The sequence below is a fragment of the Arachis ipaensis genome, chromosome B7 (genome assembly GCF_059453495.1).
Source record: "Arachis ipaensis isolate K30076 ecotype BB chromosome B7, ASM5945349v1, whole genome shotgun sequence".
In the NCBI taxonomy this organism is placed as follows: Eukaryota; Viridiplantae; Streptophyta; class Magnoliopsida; order Fabales; family Fabaceae; genus Arachis; species Arachis ipaensis.
The window spans coordinates 13,394,206-13,409,146 of NC_142442.1; the positions used below are offsets into that span (position 1 = coordinate 13,394,206).

At 29.8% G+C, this 14,941-nt stretch overlaps 1 protein-coding gene across 1 annotated transcript; it reads right to left on the reverse strand.

Annotated features, from left to right (window-relative positions):
* Window positions 1–1,192: 1,192 nt before the first annotated feature.
* On the reverse strand, window positions 1,193–14,091 carry LOC107606589 (uncharacterized). The gene is made up of 20 exons (XM_088494470.1): window positions 13,942–14,091; window positions 11,669–11,804; window positions 11,328–11,427; window positions 10,780–10,875; window positions 10,368–10,470; window positions 10,178–10,197; window positions 10,038–10,132; window positions 9,853–9,926; window positions 9,622–9,702; window positions 9,379–9,489; window positions 7,125–7,242; window positions 6,825–7,022; window positions 6,247–6,471; window positions 5,428–5,866; window positions 4,393–5,321; window positions 3,478–4,203; window positions 2,985–3,305; window positions 2,215–2,852; window positions 1,619–2,095; window positions 1,193–1,384 (listed from the first exon to the last, which is right to left on the reverse strand). The coding sequence occupies exons 1-20, from the start codon at window positions 14,089–14,091 to the stop codon at window positions 1,193–1,195; spliced, it is 5,229 nt and encodes a 1,742-aa protein (XP_088350596.1).
* Window positions 14,092–14,941: the final 850 nt, after the last annotated feature.

Here is a 14,941-nt window from a genome sequence, read left to right on the forward strand (position 1 = left end):
TTCCTCCATCTTGCATGTATACAATTTGAATTTTAAGTAGATCCTATTAGTTAGAGTCTTCGTCATGAAGTTACTCTCTAACTTTAACCAAACGCCTGCTGCAGTTGCTTCTTCATTTACCAAAAAAGCAACATCCCTCTCAAGGCATAAGATTATTGCAGCCTGCGCCTCAAGATCTAATTCTTTCCAATCCTCATCTTTCATTTCCTCCGGCTTTTTCTCTTTTCCTGCCAGTGCCTTGTGCAATTTTTGTGATATAAGCAGATTTTTCATCTGCATCCTCCAATAGGAAAAATCATTTTTCCCATTGAACTTCTCGATTTCATATTTGCCTACTTTGACATTACTACTAGTAGAAGCCATTATATTCAAAATTGAATTTTACCACTCAAATAATGAATAATATAACGTTGGCTCTTGATACCAATTGTTGAGTCTGCAGTGGAATTTTAACTTCTAATAGCTACAAAGTAATATGAAATTGAACACTACTCACAATAATGCACCCGCTATATAATTACTAAAGAGAAAAGGAAATAAAATAAAATAATAATAATAATAATATGAAAAGAAGATGTGAATGTAGTTGTTATTGTTGATGATGATCGAATTGAAATTCTACAAACGTTTATATAGTGGTTATATGCTATAACTAGTATTAAACCCGTGTGATGCACGGGCTTATATTTAAATTTGACATGTTAAATTAAAAATAATATTTTATAATTATAAATTTTTTGAGTTTAGTATAACACGATCATTGTCATTATATAATAAATGTAGAACATGCTGTTTTATCTTTATTCAAAATAAAAAAGCAAATAGAAGAGTTTAAAGTCTATAATATTCTTGAACCATAAGGAGGGAGACATGAAAAAAATAAGAATATATATATATATATATATATATATATATATATATATATATATATATATATATATAACTGTAATAATAGCATGTCAATTTTACACTAAATTTTATATCAAAAGGCTAATAAAAATTTATCGACAACCTAATATCTTACTAACTTCATTAGAAAAGCAATTGGCATTTGATGTTGTGCTTCTTGTTACACATTTCATCTCAAATCTGAAAACAGAGTTATAGATAAATTAGTTATATATATAGTAAATATTTATACAAAAGTGTAAATCATAACATGCTATTAAAATAAAAATAATATTATTCTTACCTAAATATTATTAAGAACCTCTTTGAACACGACATTTGTTGTTGATGACTTTGGATTGCCGTCTTCGTCTAGAATTAAAACCCTGAGGCCACTGCGACTCTTAACTCTTGACAAAGCAACATAAAGTTGTCCATGGGTGAACACTGATTTTGGCAAATAAAGCCCTACATGTGATAATGATTGACCCTGACTCTTGTTAATGGTCATTGCAAAGCATACTATCAATAGAAATTGTCTCCGTTGGAACTTAAATGGCAATCCTGAATTTGAAGGGATCAAGTTCATTCTTGGAATGTACACTTTATCTCCAATATTTCTACCGGTCACTACCGTCGCTCCAATTACGTTGCTGCCAAGTTCATTAACTATTAATCTTGTCCCGTTGCATAAACCTGAAGTCTAGTCTATGTTTCGCAGTAGCATTACAGCGACTCCTGGCTTCAAAGTCAACTTGTGATTGGGTAGTCCCGAACATTTGATGTCATTTAGGAACTCTGGTGTGAACCACTCTTGTTGTACATCTTCATTCTGATCAGCTTGACATGTTGTGTCAGAGCTCAAATACTCCTTTTCCATCCCTGAAAAGATTGTCAAGACAAAATCGTTTACCTTCTCGACACTCTCAAGCGTGGGTGCGAGAATTGCCCTACTCTGAAAATACCTGTAATCTGACATGTTTTGCAACAAATTTGGGTATGCAAAGTCTACCAAATGAGAGAGAGGGTCATCAGTAGTTGTAATCAATAAATCATTTGGAATTTCAACTTCTGATTCATCACCAACAAGAGAGCCAATATTTCCATTTCCAACATCAAGTATCCAATTAGAAAATCTCTTCATTTCACCTTCATCTTGATCCGAAGAAGACATTAGAAGCCTCATATTCGTATGCTGTTTCAGAACCTTACAAAATGATCACAGATGGGATGAGTTAATAGCGGATGCCAATATATCGTGTCTACTTCCTTTCGGAATCACCGGAAGTATCTGTCTGAAATCACCTCCTAGAACAACAACCTTACCACCAAATGGTTGATGTGTCTTATGTTGATCGTAACTGACATAAGATCCCTGAGCGTCTGATCAAGTGCTTCAAAGCACATTTTATTGAGCATTGGAGCTTCATCCCAAATTATTAAGCTACTTTGGATGAGCAGCTCAGCCTTCAAATTGCCATGCTTGATGTTGCAAGTAGATTCATCAGTAATTGTAATGGGTATTGAAAATCTAGAATGAGCCGTTCTGCCACCAGGTAGGAGTAAAGAAGCAATTCCACTGGATGCGACATTTAAAACAATTTTTTCTCTAGACCGAATAGCAGAAGAAAGTCCATTCCAAATAAATGTCTTACCACACCCACCATGCCCATAAACGAAGTAAAAACCTCCAGAGTCTGTAATAACAGCATTGAGTATCTCATCAAATACTAACATTTGCTCATGAGTCATCTTTTGTTCTGTATATAAGTTTGTATGAATCAAGTCATTTGTGTCATATGCTAACTCCTCCTCTATTAGCATATTCTGAAAAAGGCGAATATGAGACATCTCAGGATATGGCATTGATTGATAGTCTCTTAAAGATCTCGCATTGGTGTTGAGTATCTTCTCAATCTCAATAAGGCAGAGGTTTTTCAATTCGTCATCAGTCATGTTTAGTCCTAAAAAAAGCACATAGTGGTTTTATAAAATATTTAATAAGTAATTCTAAAATAAAACTATTAATATTATTAATAAAAATAAAGATAATAAGAGAATACAATCTTGATATAAAAAAAGACATAGTAAAATACCTTGATTTTTCAAAGCTTTTCTCCTCTCATATAGTATTCCATCAGCTAATAATGTCCAAGTTGCATTCCAAACACGCTCTGGGTTGCTAATGCTATTAGATATCAGTAGCATCGCAAATAATTTTCTCAATTGATGACCATATGCAAGTTCAGCTACCTCATTAATAGCTGCAATGAATTCCCTATCATCGCACAGTAGTCCCATGGAATAGCAAGCATCTTGAAAGCTAGAATATATAATTCCATTAACTGTCCTAATAGACTCATATGTTGTGCAACCTCTCTGAACAGCTAACAAAATTCTCATATAATAAATATCACCTGTACCTGGTGGAACATAATTTAACATCCCGATAGAATACCCTCTTTTGCGTGGATGCCATTCCCTTGATTCTCTATCATAAACAAATTGATTTGGAAACTCAGCATACGTCAAAGTTTGACCTGCTTCAAATTTTTTTATTGGCCTCCATCCATGCTAAGAACATTGTACATTTTCCTTCCTCTTCTTCCACAATTTCTTCAAGATCGTCATCATCTTTAAAGATGATATTTTGCTCTCCAGACAAATGAAAGGTTAATCTCATCACTGAAGGCCACCTTTGATGAATATCATACGCTAAGGTTCTCCACACAGCCTCACATGCAGACAAATATCTGCAATCATAAAATTGTTTGATCTCATCAATAACCTGAGCATCCTCTCCATTGGAAGCTTCCTTTGTAACTCCAACTGCTACCCTGTCTGGACCTTTATTCACGTACTTGAACAAATATTTGATAGCATTCGACTTGTTGCAGTACTCTACATTAACATACGCTTGATAAGACATCAGCAGATATGCATTGTATGGAACCACATTCCTATTATCCATATGGACTCCCTTCTTCTCAGTAACCACCCCTGTGTCTCGTCTTCTATATGATGGGTATCCACTATCATCGATAACTGTGGTTTTACTGAATGTCTTGGGATAATATTTGGTGCAGTACCTATCTTTCATGCAGGGAGATTTTGAGAATGCTCTACCACATGGTCCATGAATCATATATGTAGATACAGCTCTAAATAATTTTGGGTGCTGAACAGGATCTGGAAACTCTGAAGATATTAACTGATCAATTTGAGTTGTCGTTGTTATCTTATGGTCTCCATTTAACCATAAAAGTGTGTGAGCATGTGGTAGACCTCTTTTTTGAAATTCCACCGTATACATCCCTTATACCAAAAAGACAAAAAAAAATTATATGTTATATTTAAACTATCTATTTTATGTATGTGTTTTGATAAATTAAGGGTGATAATAAAAAATCAACAATATGTTAAGTAAGAAAATATTTTGCCATTTATTTTATAACAATCTAAAGGAATATTTCTCTAAAAATAAGGTTGGATGATGAGCAATACCTGCATCTAGCACTCCAAATGGAATTCCTTGCATAAGGTCCGAGATTATCATGTCAAGCTTAATTTTGAATACTCTACACGATATATCCGGCCGGTCTTCAACCTTTAAGTTCCTTGGATTGTTAACCCTGCCAATCTCTTGCCAACTTGAGTTACATGTCATTGTGATGAAGAGGTCTGGATATCCATATTTCTTACAAATTGCCATAGCATCTTGACAATTATTAAACATGTATCTCATGCCACCAGTGAAGGACGCAGGTAAGATGATATGTTTACCTGCTTTAGAAGCACGTGTCTCACCCCTAACAACTGCATCTTGAATCCCTTTGTATATATCACTCCTCACCTTGGTTTGGTTGTTTCGATAGTAGGTCAACCATTGTGCTTCAATCATAGAAAAGCAATCAACCAAGAACTGCTGAAATAATCTTCTACCATTGACAATGGTTGCATACTCAACCTTTCTCTCTTGTATTCTAAATGTTATGAACTCCCTTAAACTCACACGCTGTCTCTTTCTATTTTCATCAGCCCTATGGGATTCTCGCAAAGGAATGTCTTCTTGGTAGCCATCTTCACCGTAAGGAAACATCACAGGGTACTGAAGAGGAATAAATGCGGTGTGTGTCTCATGAATCCTTTGCAGATATCCGGACTTTAATTGAACTATAATATCACGCCCTGCATCTCCAGAATCAAAATCTCCTACTATTAGAGCTACGGCCTCGTTAGAAGATGGTAAATTGTAGACTCTTGCGTCCTTTGATCTTTTTCGGTACAACCGTAGCCTTATATTTGCGATATCTCCTTGATTCAGGTAGTTTCTCACTATCCTAAATGTGTGAGCAAGAACATTATGTTGATCGATCATGTCCTTGAGATCTAGAACTAAGGACTGGTCAATGTTGTTGTTGTTTGTTCTTGAACTGTATAAAACATCAATTGAAAAATATTAGTATTCATAATTAACCAAAATTAAAGTACGAACTACCTAAATAAATTTTTAATCAGTTTGGAATGCATGATACAAACCTGAAAATCTCTATCTTGTTTGAGACCTCATTTTCTGTATCATAAATATATAACTGCGCAAATTTTGGTTTTTGTCCCTCAATTGGCACCAAGCTTCCAATTCTGTGGTAGTTTTGTCCACTCACAATGAACTGGGGAGGACCTGTCCCATCATTGATAGAGGTCTCTATTTTACCTCTGAGAGACGTGAAGTAAAACATGCTATTATAAGTTCTTATATTATCCTTAAAGTGTTTGCTTCTCTGGTCTGCTCCAGATATTAAACCTTGCAAGAGCTGAGGTGGACGTTGCAAAAACGGCAGTTGTACCTTCTCTCGCATACAACATATTGAGAACTCAATATTGGATCCTGTTTTGGACTTCTCTGATCTCTCCTTATACCACATCATGGCGTCGCAATGCCGACAAAAAAATTCTGGGTCACCAATATCTATCACATCTAATAATCACCAAGATAATAAATTATGTTTCAGTTATATCTGCAAAAAATACTTTATATAAAAATATATCTTTCTTTCACTATGTTAAGTATAAAAATAATATTTATAAAAGATTATCGAAGACTGCAATTTATAGATTAAAAAGATGAGATCATATAATACAATTTCATTGTGCCAACCTCAAGGTTTAAGTTTTACATGCACGCTAATCAAACAATAAGAATTACAATATATCAATGTTCAAATACAAAAATTATAATATATAACCATATCTTAGTTTGAATTTTAAAAACTTGAACACTAAACGATAATTTTTTGTTTATAAAAAGCATAACAATAGTAAATAATAAAGTGCTGATATTGCTACTTCTTAGATTACCTGTATTCTCAGCAACATCAAATATGGCTGGGTATTCAATTTGCACAGAATCATCTAATATAGTCGTGTTTTCAGTAATATCCTCAACTTCTTCAAAAATTTTTGAAAGATTTATAGCCAATTTCTTCAAGAATATTTTTTTTTGTCTCAGGTGTCTTCCTTTTTCAGCTATGCACACTTCTTCTAATTCTTTAGTATCTAAATTTGAATTAGATGTACTTGCTCCTGTAATCATTAGAGATAATAAATCAAGCACTTTATATTATAAAAAAAGAAAAATGAATATATATTTGAATAAGCTGAGTTATGAATATATATTATGAAAGTAGTATTAAAGATAAAAGAAGTAAAATTTTAGCTTTGTGATAATTACAATCTATCATGCTTATCTTACCATGTCTCTTTTAAAGTAGTATAGTCTTCCTATTCAGTCTTGCATCCCTTTGCAATCTAATTCGATTTGAGTACTCCAATGAATCTATAATAATTATTTAGCATATACCAAAAATTGTTTTTAATAGACCAATTGAAAAGTTAAATGTTTAGTCTTTAAGTAATAAAAGCATATATTAACATACGCTGACTTTGCAACTGGTCGATATTGTTTGATGTTTGTTGAAGCTGTTGTTGACTTGTCTGATGACATGGGCTATCATGTGCTTCGCGTGTGATACCTGAATTACTAATATCACTAATATTGGAACATCGTTCTTTTTCACTTACAGAGTGTAGATTAGTAGTTGGAGACCTTGATCGATATGGTGTTGGGTTATTATCTAATAAGATAACTTGAGATATTAGTTTTTTGAACATATTTTCTGTTAAAGTTTATAATTAAATAAATAGTAGAAAAATCAAAATATATAAAGTACATGTACATTCACATAAGTAAGTTCCAAAAAAAATCATCCAAAAATTAACCTGTATTGATGCTATTTGTAATGTTCGACAACACCGATTAAAAATGCACATCATTGGAACCATCACTCGAATTTCCTGTAATTTTTTCATAAACAAATTTAGTAACATATTACGAAAACAATGTAAATTAATAATTTATTACTTGTCAATAGCTAAATAATATATAGAAAATATTGTATTTTATAGACTTTTATTCGGCCAAAATACTCATGACATGTTAGTTATTTTTTGTATGAAGTCTACCTTGAATTGTGGTCCGCTTTGTATTTTCTTTGTCTTTTAATATCAATTTTCTCTTCAATCTTGCTTCTCCTTAGACTTCTTGCATCTTTCAATATATACCTGAAAATACCAAATAAATAAATTTTTTTAACCAATTAAAAATATATATACATTATACCTAATACATTTTTATTATCAATTTTTTTATATTATTAAAAAAAATAAAGTACACAAGAGTACACATATGGCAGCGTTTGTTTTTGGTATACATATCCATCAAAACATAGACACGGGAGTACATAGGAGTACATGTATGGTGTTTATTTACTGAGACAAAAATGATGAAAGACATGGTCATACACAAACACCTATTAAAAACATGTATTTTGTGGCTCTCTAAAATGCTGAATATGAAATTGGTGTCTTCTTATGTCTATGTAAAATCGCATAGATTTTATTTTCATTGGCTGCTTTAATTTTCTTTTTATTCTCATTTATTCAGTTACGTAAATATATTTTACGGAAAATAATATATTTTTTTTCAAAAGTATCTTTTTTCAAATAAATATAAGTTTAATCTCACGATCAATAAATTCAACTTACAGTTAAAAATTTTTTTTTCATTTCCTTAAATAAAGAGATTGAAAATGAATAACTTATAAGTAAAAAGAGAGAAAAAGATGAAAGTACCTCTATTGTTGTGCTGAGATAATCTAAAAAATAACAATGTAAACGAAGTAAACAGAAAAAATTTATAAATGTGACAAATAAAAAAAATTTAAATTTCAAATTTTTAAATAGAGTTTCCTAATTAGCTAGTGCAAATTTAAAATTTTTAAATAAATTTTTTTAATTAAACGTTTGTTGTTTATTAAGAATATTGAAATTTGTTAATTTACAAATAATTTTTATTAGTTTCGTCATAAATAGTATCAATCATATTATTTATCGATAAAAATAATAAAATTAAATATAATCTAAAAATTAATAACCTTATAAATTACGTAAATTTAGAAAAAAATATTTAAAAAGAGAGAAAAAGATGAAAGTACTTCTATTGTGGAGAGATAATCTAAAAGATAATAATAAAAATTTATAAATATGGCAAATAAAAAAATTTAAATTTAAAAATCGAAATGGTTAAGAACTTACTTAATTAGAAATTAGTATTAGAAATTCAAATTTTAAATTTTTAAATAGAATTTCCTAATTAGATAGTATAAATTTTAAATTTTAAATAAAATTTTCTAATCAAACGTTCGTTGTCTATTAGGAATATAGAAATTTGTTAATTTAAAAATGATTTTTTTTAGTGTCATCATAAATAGTATTAACTTTATTATACCTTTTCTAAAATTTAAACAGTATTACATTTTTTTTAAATAGTATAAATAACCTCACATCTTAATAAGACTGGTAATTCTATTTACTTTATTATAATCCTTTGTAATTAGCATAATAGCTTATAAATTATATAAATTCTTAAAAAATATTCTCAAATTGCTGACGTAAAAATTCAAAAAAAAAATATATTTGAATTTAAATTTAAAATTCTAAGCATAATACTTTAATTAAAAATTATAATTAGATATTTTTTTAAAAAATAAATACACATTAAAAATTAATAACTAACTTAATTGTATCAACAATAATTTAAAGAAAAAATTTATAACTTTATGACATTAAATATTAAATTAGATATTATCAGAATATCAACGGTGAAAATCAAATTAAAAATAAAACTACAAGTAATAATCAAATAACTTTAATTTATATTTAAAAAAATTCTAAATTCCAAACATAAAAATCGAAAAGAACCAAAAGAAAAATAACAACTCAAGAAAAGACAATGTTTACACCAAAACAAACATATGCTTGACATTATTCTATTAGATAGACTCTAAAAGGGATTCCAAAACATGTGCATCCAAATTCTCAAGTTTCTTTCTCAATCTTGATCTTCTTGGAAGTTGAGGTATCTCCTTCTACCTTCGATTCTTCCGACTCCGAGGATAATCGCTTAGTTGGTGTAATAGCATTTTCCAACAATTCGGATTCATCATTGACAGCAACTTCATTGGAGAATTCAAGCAACAAATTCTGTACAAAATACCACGTTAAATTAAAGACTTCTTTCTAACCTTTGATTTTATCTCACTAATATTTTTTTGAATAAAATTAAGATCTAATTTTGAGAGAACAAACAAAAAAATTTATTTTTTGAACAAATACCTTAGCACCTTCTACTTTCTCCCCTTCAATGATTGAGGATGTCTTTGAAATTGGAAGCAAACCACCGGTATAGTTAACATCCTAAAATTATAATTAATTATTAATTATTAATTATAAATTAGATACTACTAATGACCAACGAAGCAAAAAATAAATTAATTTTTAATAAAAATATTTATATTTATAAAAATAAATAGATAATTACCCATCATCAATATCTAATTCGATAACAGTATATTTGGTAGATTTGCCATCCTTTTCAAGAGTCTTCTCATTCCCAATTCCAGCAAGATATCCAACAACATCTGAAATGATTTAAAATAAAAAAATTGTTGTCAATAAATTTGTTAAAAAAAACGCAGAATAAATTATCAATAAAATAAATAATTATACTTTTTCTAAAATAATAAACTTACCAACTAAATAGGTGCAATCATACCCATGAGTATTGAGAGTGCCAAAACTCACAAACTTAAATCCATATCGTGGGATACTCGACGATTCTGGAAGTCTGTGCACATCAGTAAGTTAATTTAAATTAACCACGTACTCATACCGTGTAGTCTTGAAGTAACCCTTATTGAGTCCAAGACAACACAAATAGAATTTTGAAAAAAAAAACATAATGATTTAAATTTCCTAAATTTGGTGAGTTTTTAAATAAATAAGATAAATAAACAAAATAATCTATGTACAACGAATTTCAATTATTTATTTCTCAATTTTTTTTTTTAAAAGAAAATTACCGTATCTAATTCTTTTAACTGCTCGATGGTTTTGCCTTGATAAATTTTTAAGAATGCAGCCTCATTTGGAATTCTGTTGATGTTACCTCTAGATTTTTCAAATCTTACAAAGTTAGATAAATAAAGTAAAAAAAAAAAACTATGTTAGATAACACACACATAGTATGAAACTAAAGAATTAAAAAGAAAATACCCACCTATTTTTAAATTGGATGACAGTTGCATCTTCAAGATTGAAGAACATCTTTGTGCCATACATGAAATTTTGTAAAACAATCTTTTTTGAAAAATTTATTTTAATACAAAATGAGTAAAAATTCACATAAACAATAAGTAAAAGCTCACATATAAAAATATATTGTTAAAAAAATATGGATAAATATTACCGTTATATAACTTCACTCTAACAAACTGTAAGACGACAACAGCTCCATCTCTATTGCCAGATCCCAGAAAATCATTTAATTCATGTGCATAGTTGTCAAAAAGTGCACACTCCATTATTTTTCTATATCAAATAGAATGTTTAATGTTAAAAAAGTAACTACCAATAAAATAATATCAAATTATATATATTTTATATTTTTAAAATTTAAAATTTAATAATAAAATTAAAATATCAAATACAATTTAAAAAAATTAATAAATAATTAATTAATTATTTTAAATTCGTAATAAACAAACCACGGAAAGAATGCTTTTTATTATTATTTTTTTAAATTTGAATCTTTTTTTTTTAAATCAATCCGAGGTGATTTTTTTAAAAAAATTTAAATACTTAGACGTTTAAAAACGGTGCCTTTCAATCTAAAATTTTTTAACTAAGCTTAATGTTAGTTAAGATACATTTGTTACTTATTAATATTAATAAAAATATTTATAATAAAATAAGTTAAAATAATAATTTAAAAAGATGAGATTATCAAATTTTTATATTTATAAAAATAAATAGATAATTACTCATCATCAATCTCTAATTCAATAACAGTATATTTGGTAAATTTGCCATCTTTTTCAAGAGTCTTCTTATTCCCAATTCCAGCAAGATATCCAACAACATCTGAAATAATTTAAAATAAAAAAAAAATTGTTGTCAATAAATTTGTTAAAAAAAAATGCAGAATAAATTATCAATAAAATAAATAATTATACTTTTTCTAAAATAATAAAATTACCAACTAAATAGGTGCAATTATACCAGGAGTATTGAGAGTGTCAAAACTCACAAACTTAAATCCATATTGTGGATACTCGACGATTCTTGGTGCACATCAGTACGTTGGTTTAAATTAACCACGTACTCATGATGTGTAGTCTTGAAGTAACCCTTATTGAGTCAACACCAAAATATCTTATTTGGTAAGATATTCCTTCCTCCAGCAAATTTATGAATCGAGACACAAAAGCCTTTTTAACTGAGGCGTGTATTTTTCCTCCCTAGAATTAATGAACAAAAAAAACGATTAGATGGGAATAAACAAATAAATTTAAAATATAAATAATATAAATTTAAAATAAAATAAAAAAATATTAGTAGAAAACTCACGTCTTCATTGAGCCAAACCATCTCAATTGAGTATGGTAATAGAAAATTTCCGTAACTTGGTAGTGTCTATAACCGTATCACTCGTACACACAAATTGTCAATTGTAGGATTGATGTGAGCAATTTTGTGAATTCCAGCCATTAAAATAAGTAGAGAGATTTTGGATATATGTAAAGAAAGGGATTGATGTACTTTAAATTGTGGTGCTTTACATCTCTCATAACTTATACTTTTATAGTTGCATCATAACTAAATTTTTTTAAATTTGGTTGACTTTAATTTAAAATTTAAAAAATAACAAACTAAGTAAAACAACCTAAACTTAAAATTTAAAAATAACAACCTAAACAAATAATAATTTAAAAATTCTAACATAATGTAAATCTTTATAATAATATAATAATATAATAATATTAGTACGTAACAATCGAAGAATAATTAACGTAAATTTTTTTAAAACTCTAAATTTCTTTAAAAAAATTTATGTAGCTGCAATTTTAAAAAATATATTTTAAAATTTTAAAAAATAATGCTAAAAAGAATTAACATATATTTTAAAAAAGTGTTATAATATAAAAAAGAACAACCTAAGTAAAATCTAAATAAAATTTAAAAAATAATAACTTAAATAAAATAATTTAAAATTTAAAAAATAACAACTTAAGTAAAACAACCTAAACAAATAAAACAATTTAAAATTTAAAAAATAACAACCTATGTAAAACAACCCAAACTTAAAATTTGAAAAGAACAACTTAAGTAAATAATAATTTATAATTTATAAATATAAATCTAAAAATTTCTAGTGACGACACGTAAGTAAATAAACTCCCAGACTCAACGTATGAAATTTCTTTAAAAAAATTTATGTAGCTGCAATTTAAAAAAAAATATTTTAAAATTTTAAAAAATAATGCTAAAAAGAATTAACAAAAATTTAAAAAATAGTGTTATAATATAAAAAAGAACAACCTAAGTAAAATTTAAAAAATAACAACCTAAGTAAAACAACTCAAACAAATAAAACAATTTAAAATTTAAAAATAACAACCTATGTAAAATAATCCAAATTTAAAATTTGAAAATAACAACTTAAGCAAATAATAATTTATAATTTATAAATATAAATCTAAAAATTTCTAGTAACGACACGTAAGCAAATTGGCTCCCCATTTGTATTAAGATTTCATCGGATAGAAATAAAACTTTCTTATAATAACTCTTAGCGTTCCTTTTCTTTCTCTCTCCCTCACAATCAGAAAATGCGGTGCATCAATTCATGATAGAAGAAGCAAACGTGATTGAAGAGGAGCTCTTGATTATTGTTGATGGTAAAAGTGTGTTGGAATGCATTGAAGGTAAATATGAAGCATTCTAGGATTAGAGGTTTCTACGGAACCGAGCAAGAAATTTGAGTGGGTATTAAAGCAAGGACGGAAGTGCAGTTCAAAGAAAGAAAAAATTGGGAACAATTGGCAAAGACAAAAAGTACAAGATGGGCTCATTGGCAAGCATGACACGGTGGTACATTGAAGGTGATGAAAACATAACTTATTGAAGCATGGCATGCAAACAGGAATGAACAGCAAATTGAAGTTCAATTTAATAAAAGTTTAGGTGGGTTATGTATGGATGTGTTGGTTCATTTGTATCAAGGTAATTTTGTATGTCTTGGTTGTTAGGCTTGGTAATGTATTTGTTGTGATTGTTAGAAACTTGTTATTTGTAATTGGTCTTTGATGGTAATATCAAAGAGAATCAAATACTAATTAAGAACTCTACTCTCGTTTTTGGATTGAGCCTTAAACAAACTATTTAAAAAAAACTTGGTGCATTAGTCAATGTTACTTGTAGATAACATTTTTTTTTTAATGAGAGCGTAGGAAAACAACATTTATTCTAAACAACATAAATAACGGTTTAAAGAAAGAATGTTAAATTAATTTTCAAAAATCAAAATTTTAATTAATTAGATATAATCTTTGTTTTGAATTTGACTTCAATAATCACAAAATTCTTTCTCCGCACCCACACCGCGCCCCACCCTTGCACCTCACAACCCCCCACCATCTCTTGCGAACTACCGCACGTGTTCTGGCTTCTTCGTGCGTTCGCAACTGCCGCATGCATCAGTACTTCGTCACGCCTCCCCAACTGTCGCACGCAACCCAACCTCATCGCGCCTTCATCCTACCTATCATTGTAGGCTACCCAACCTAGTTGCGCCTCCATTGTGTCGTTGCAAGCAACCCAGGTTCGTCCTCCATCACGTCACGGGGACTGCCTCTGCCCCCTCTTTTCCATCGCGCCGGTGCAAGTAGTCCAACTTCGAGTGGTGTTGAGACGACAGCTGTGAGTCGGTTTAAGGTTGTCCGACCTATTAAGGCATTATACGCCAAGTTTACATCAACCACAATGTAATCAATGCTTAGCGTCTTCAACCTTGCACCATTTCCAAAAGCGGTGTATAAGGAGATATACCCCAAGGGTCGGATTGGCGTGTCCTCCAGTCCGAATAGGTTGCCTGGGTAGGCCTTTAAGTTATTTTCTTTCAGTCCGAGTTTTTCAAAGACGGGTTTGAACAGAATATCTGCTGAACTTCCTTGGTCTATTAGGGTTCTATAGAGGTTAGCGTTTGCGAGGATCATTGTTATCACCATGGGGTCATCGTGCCCAGGTGTTATTCCTTAGGCACCTTCTTTAGTAAACGAGATGGTACGCAAGTCGGGAAGTCTGGTCCCCTCCCTGACTTGGTATACCTCTTTGAGATGCCATTTTCGTGATGATTTTGACATTCGTCCTCCAGCAAATCCCCTGTGGATCATGTGTATGTGTCGCTCGAGAGTCTCAGGTGGACACTCTCATCGTCCTTCCTCATCCTTCCCTCCTTCTCTTCCTCAGATCGTCCGACTTGTCCATCAGATACTTGTCTAGTCAGCCTTCTCTAGCCAATTTTTCTATGACATTCTTTAGGTCGTAATATTCATTAGTGGAATGTCTGTGGAGTTTATGGTACTTGCAGTATTTT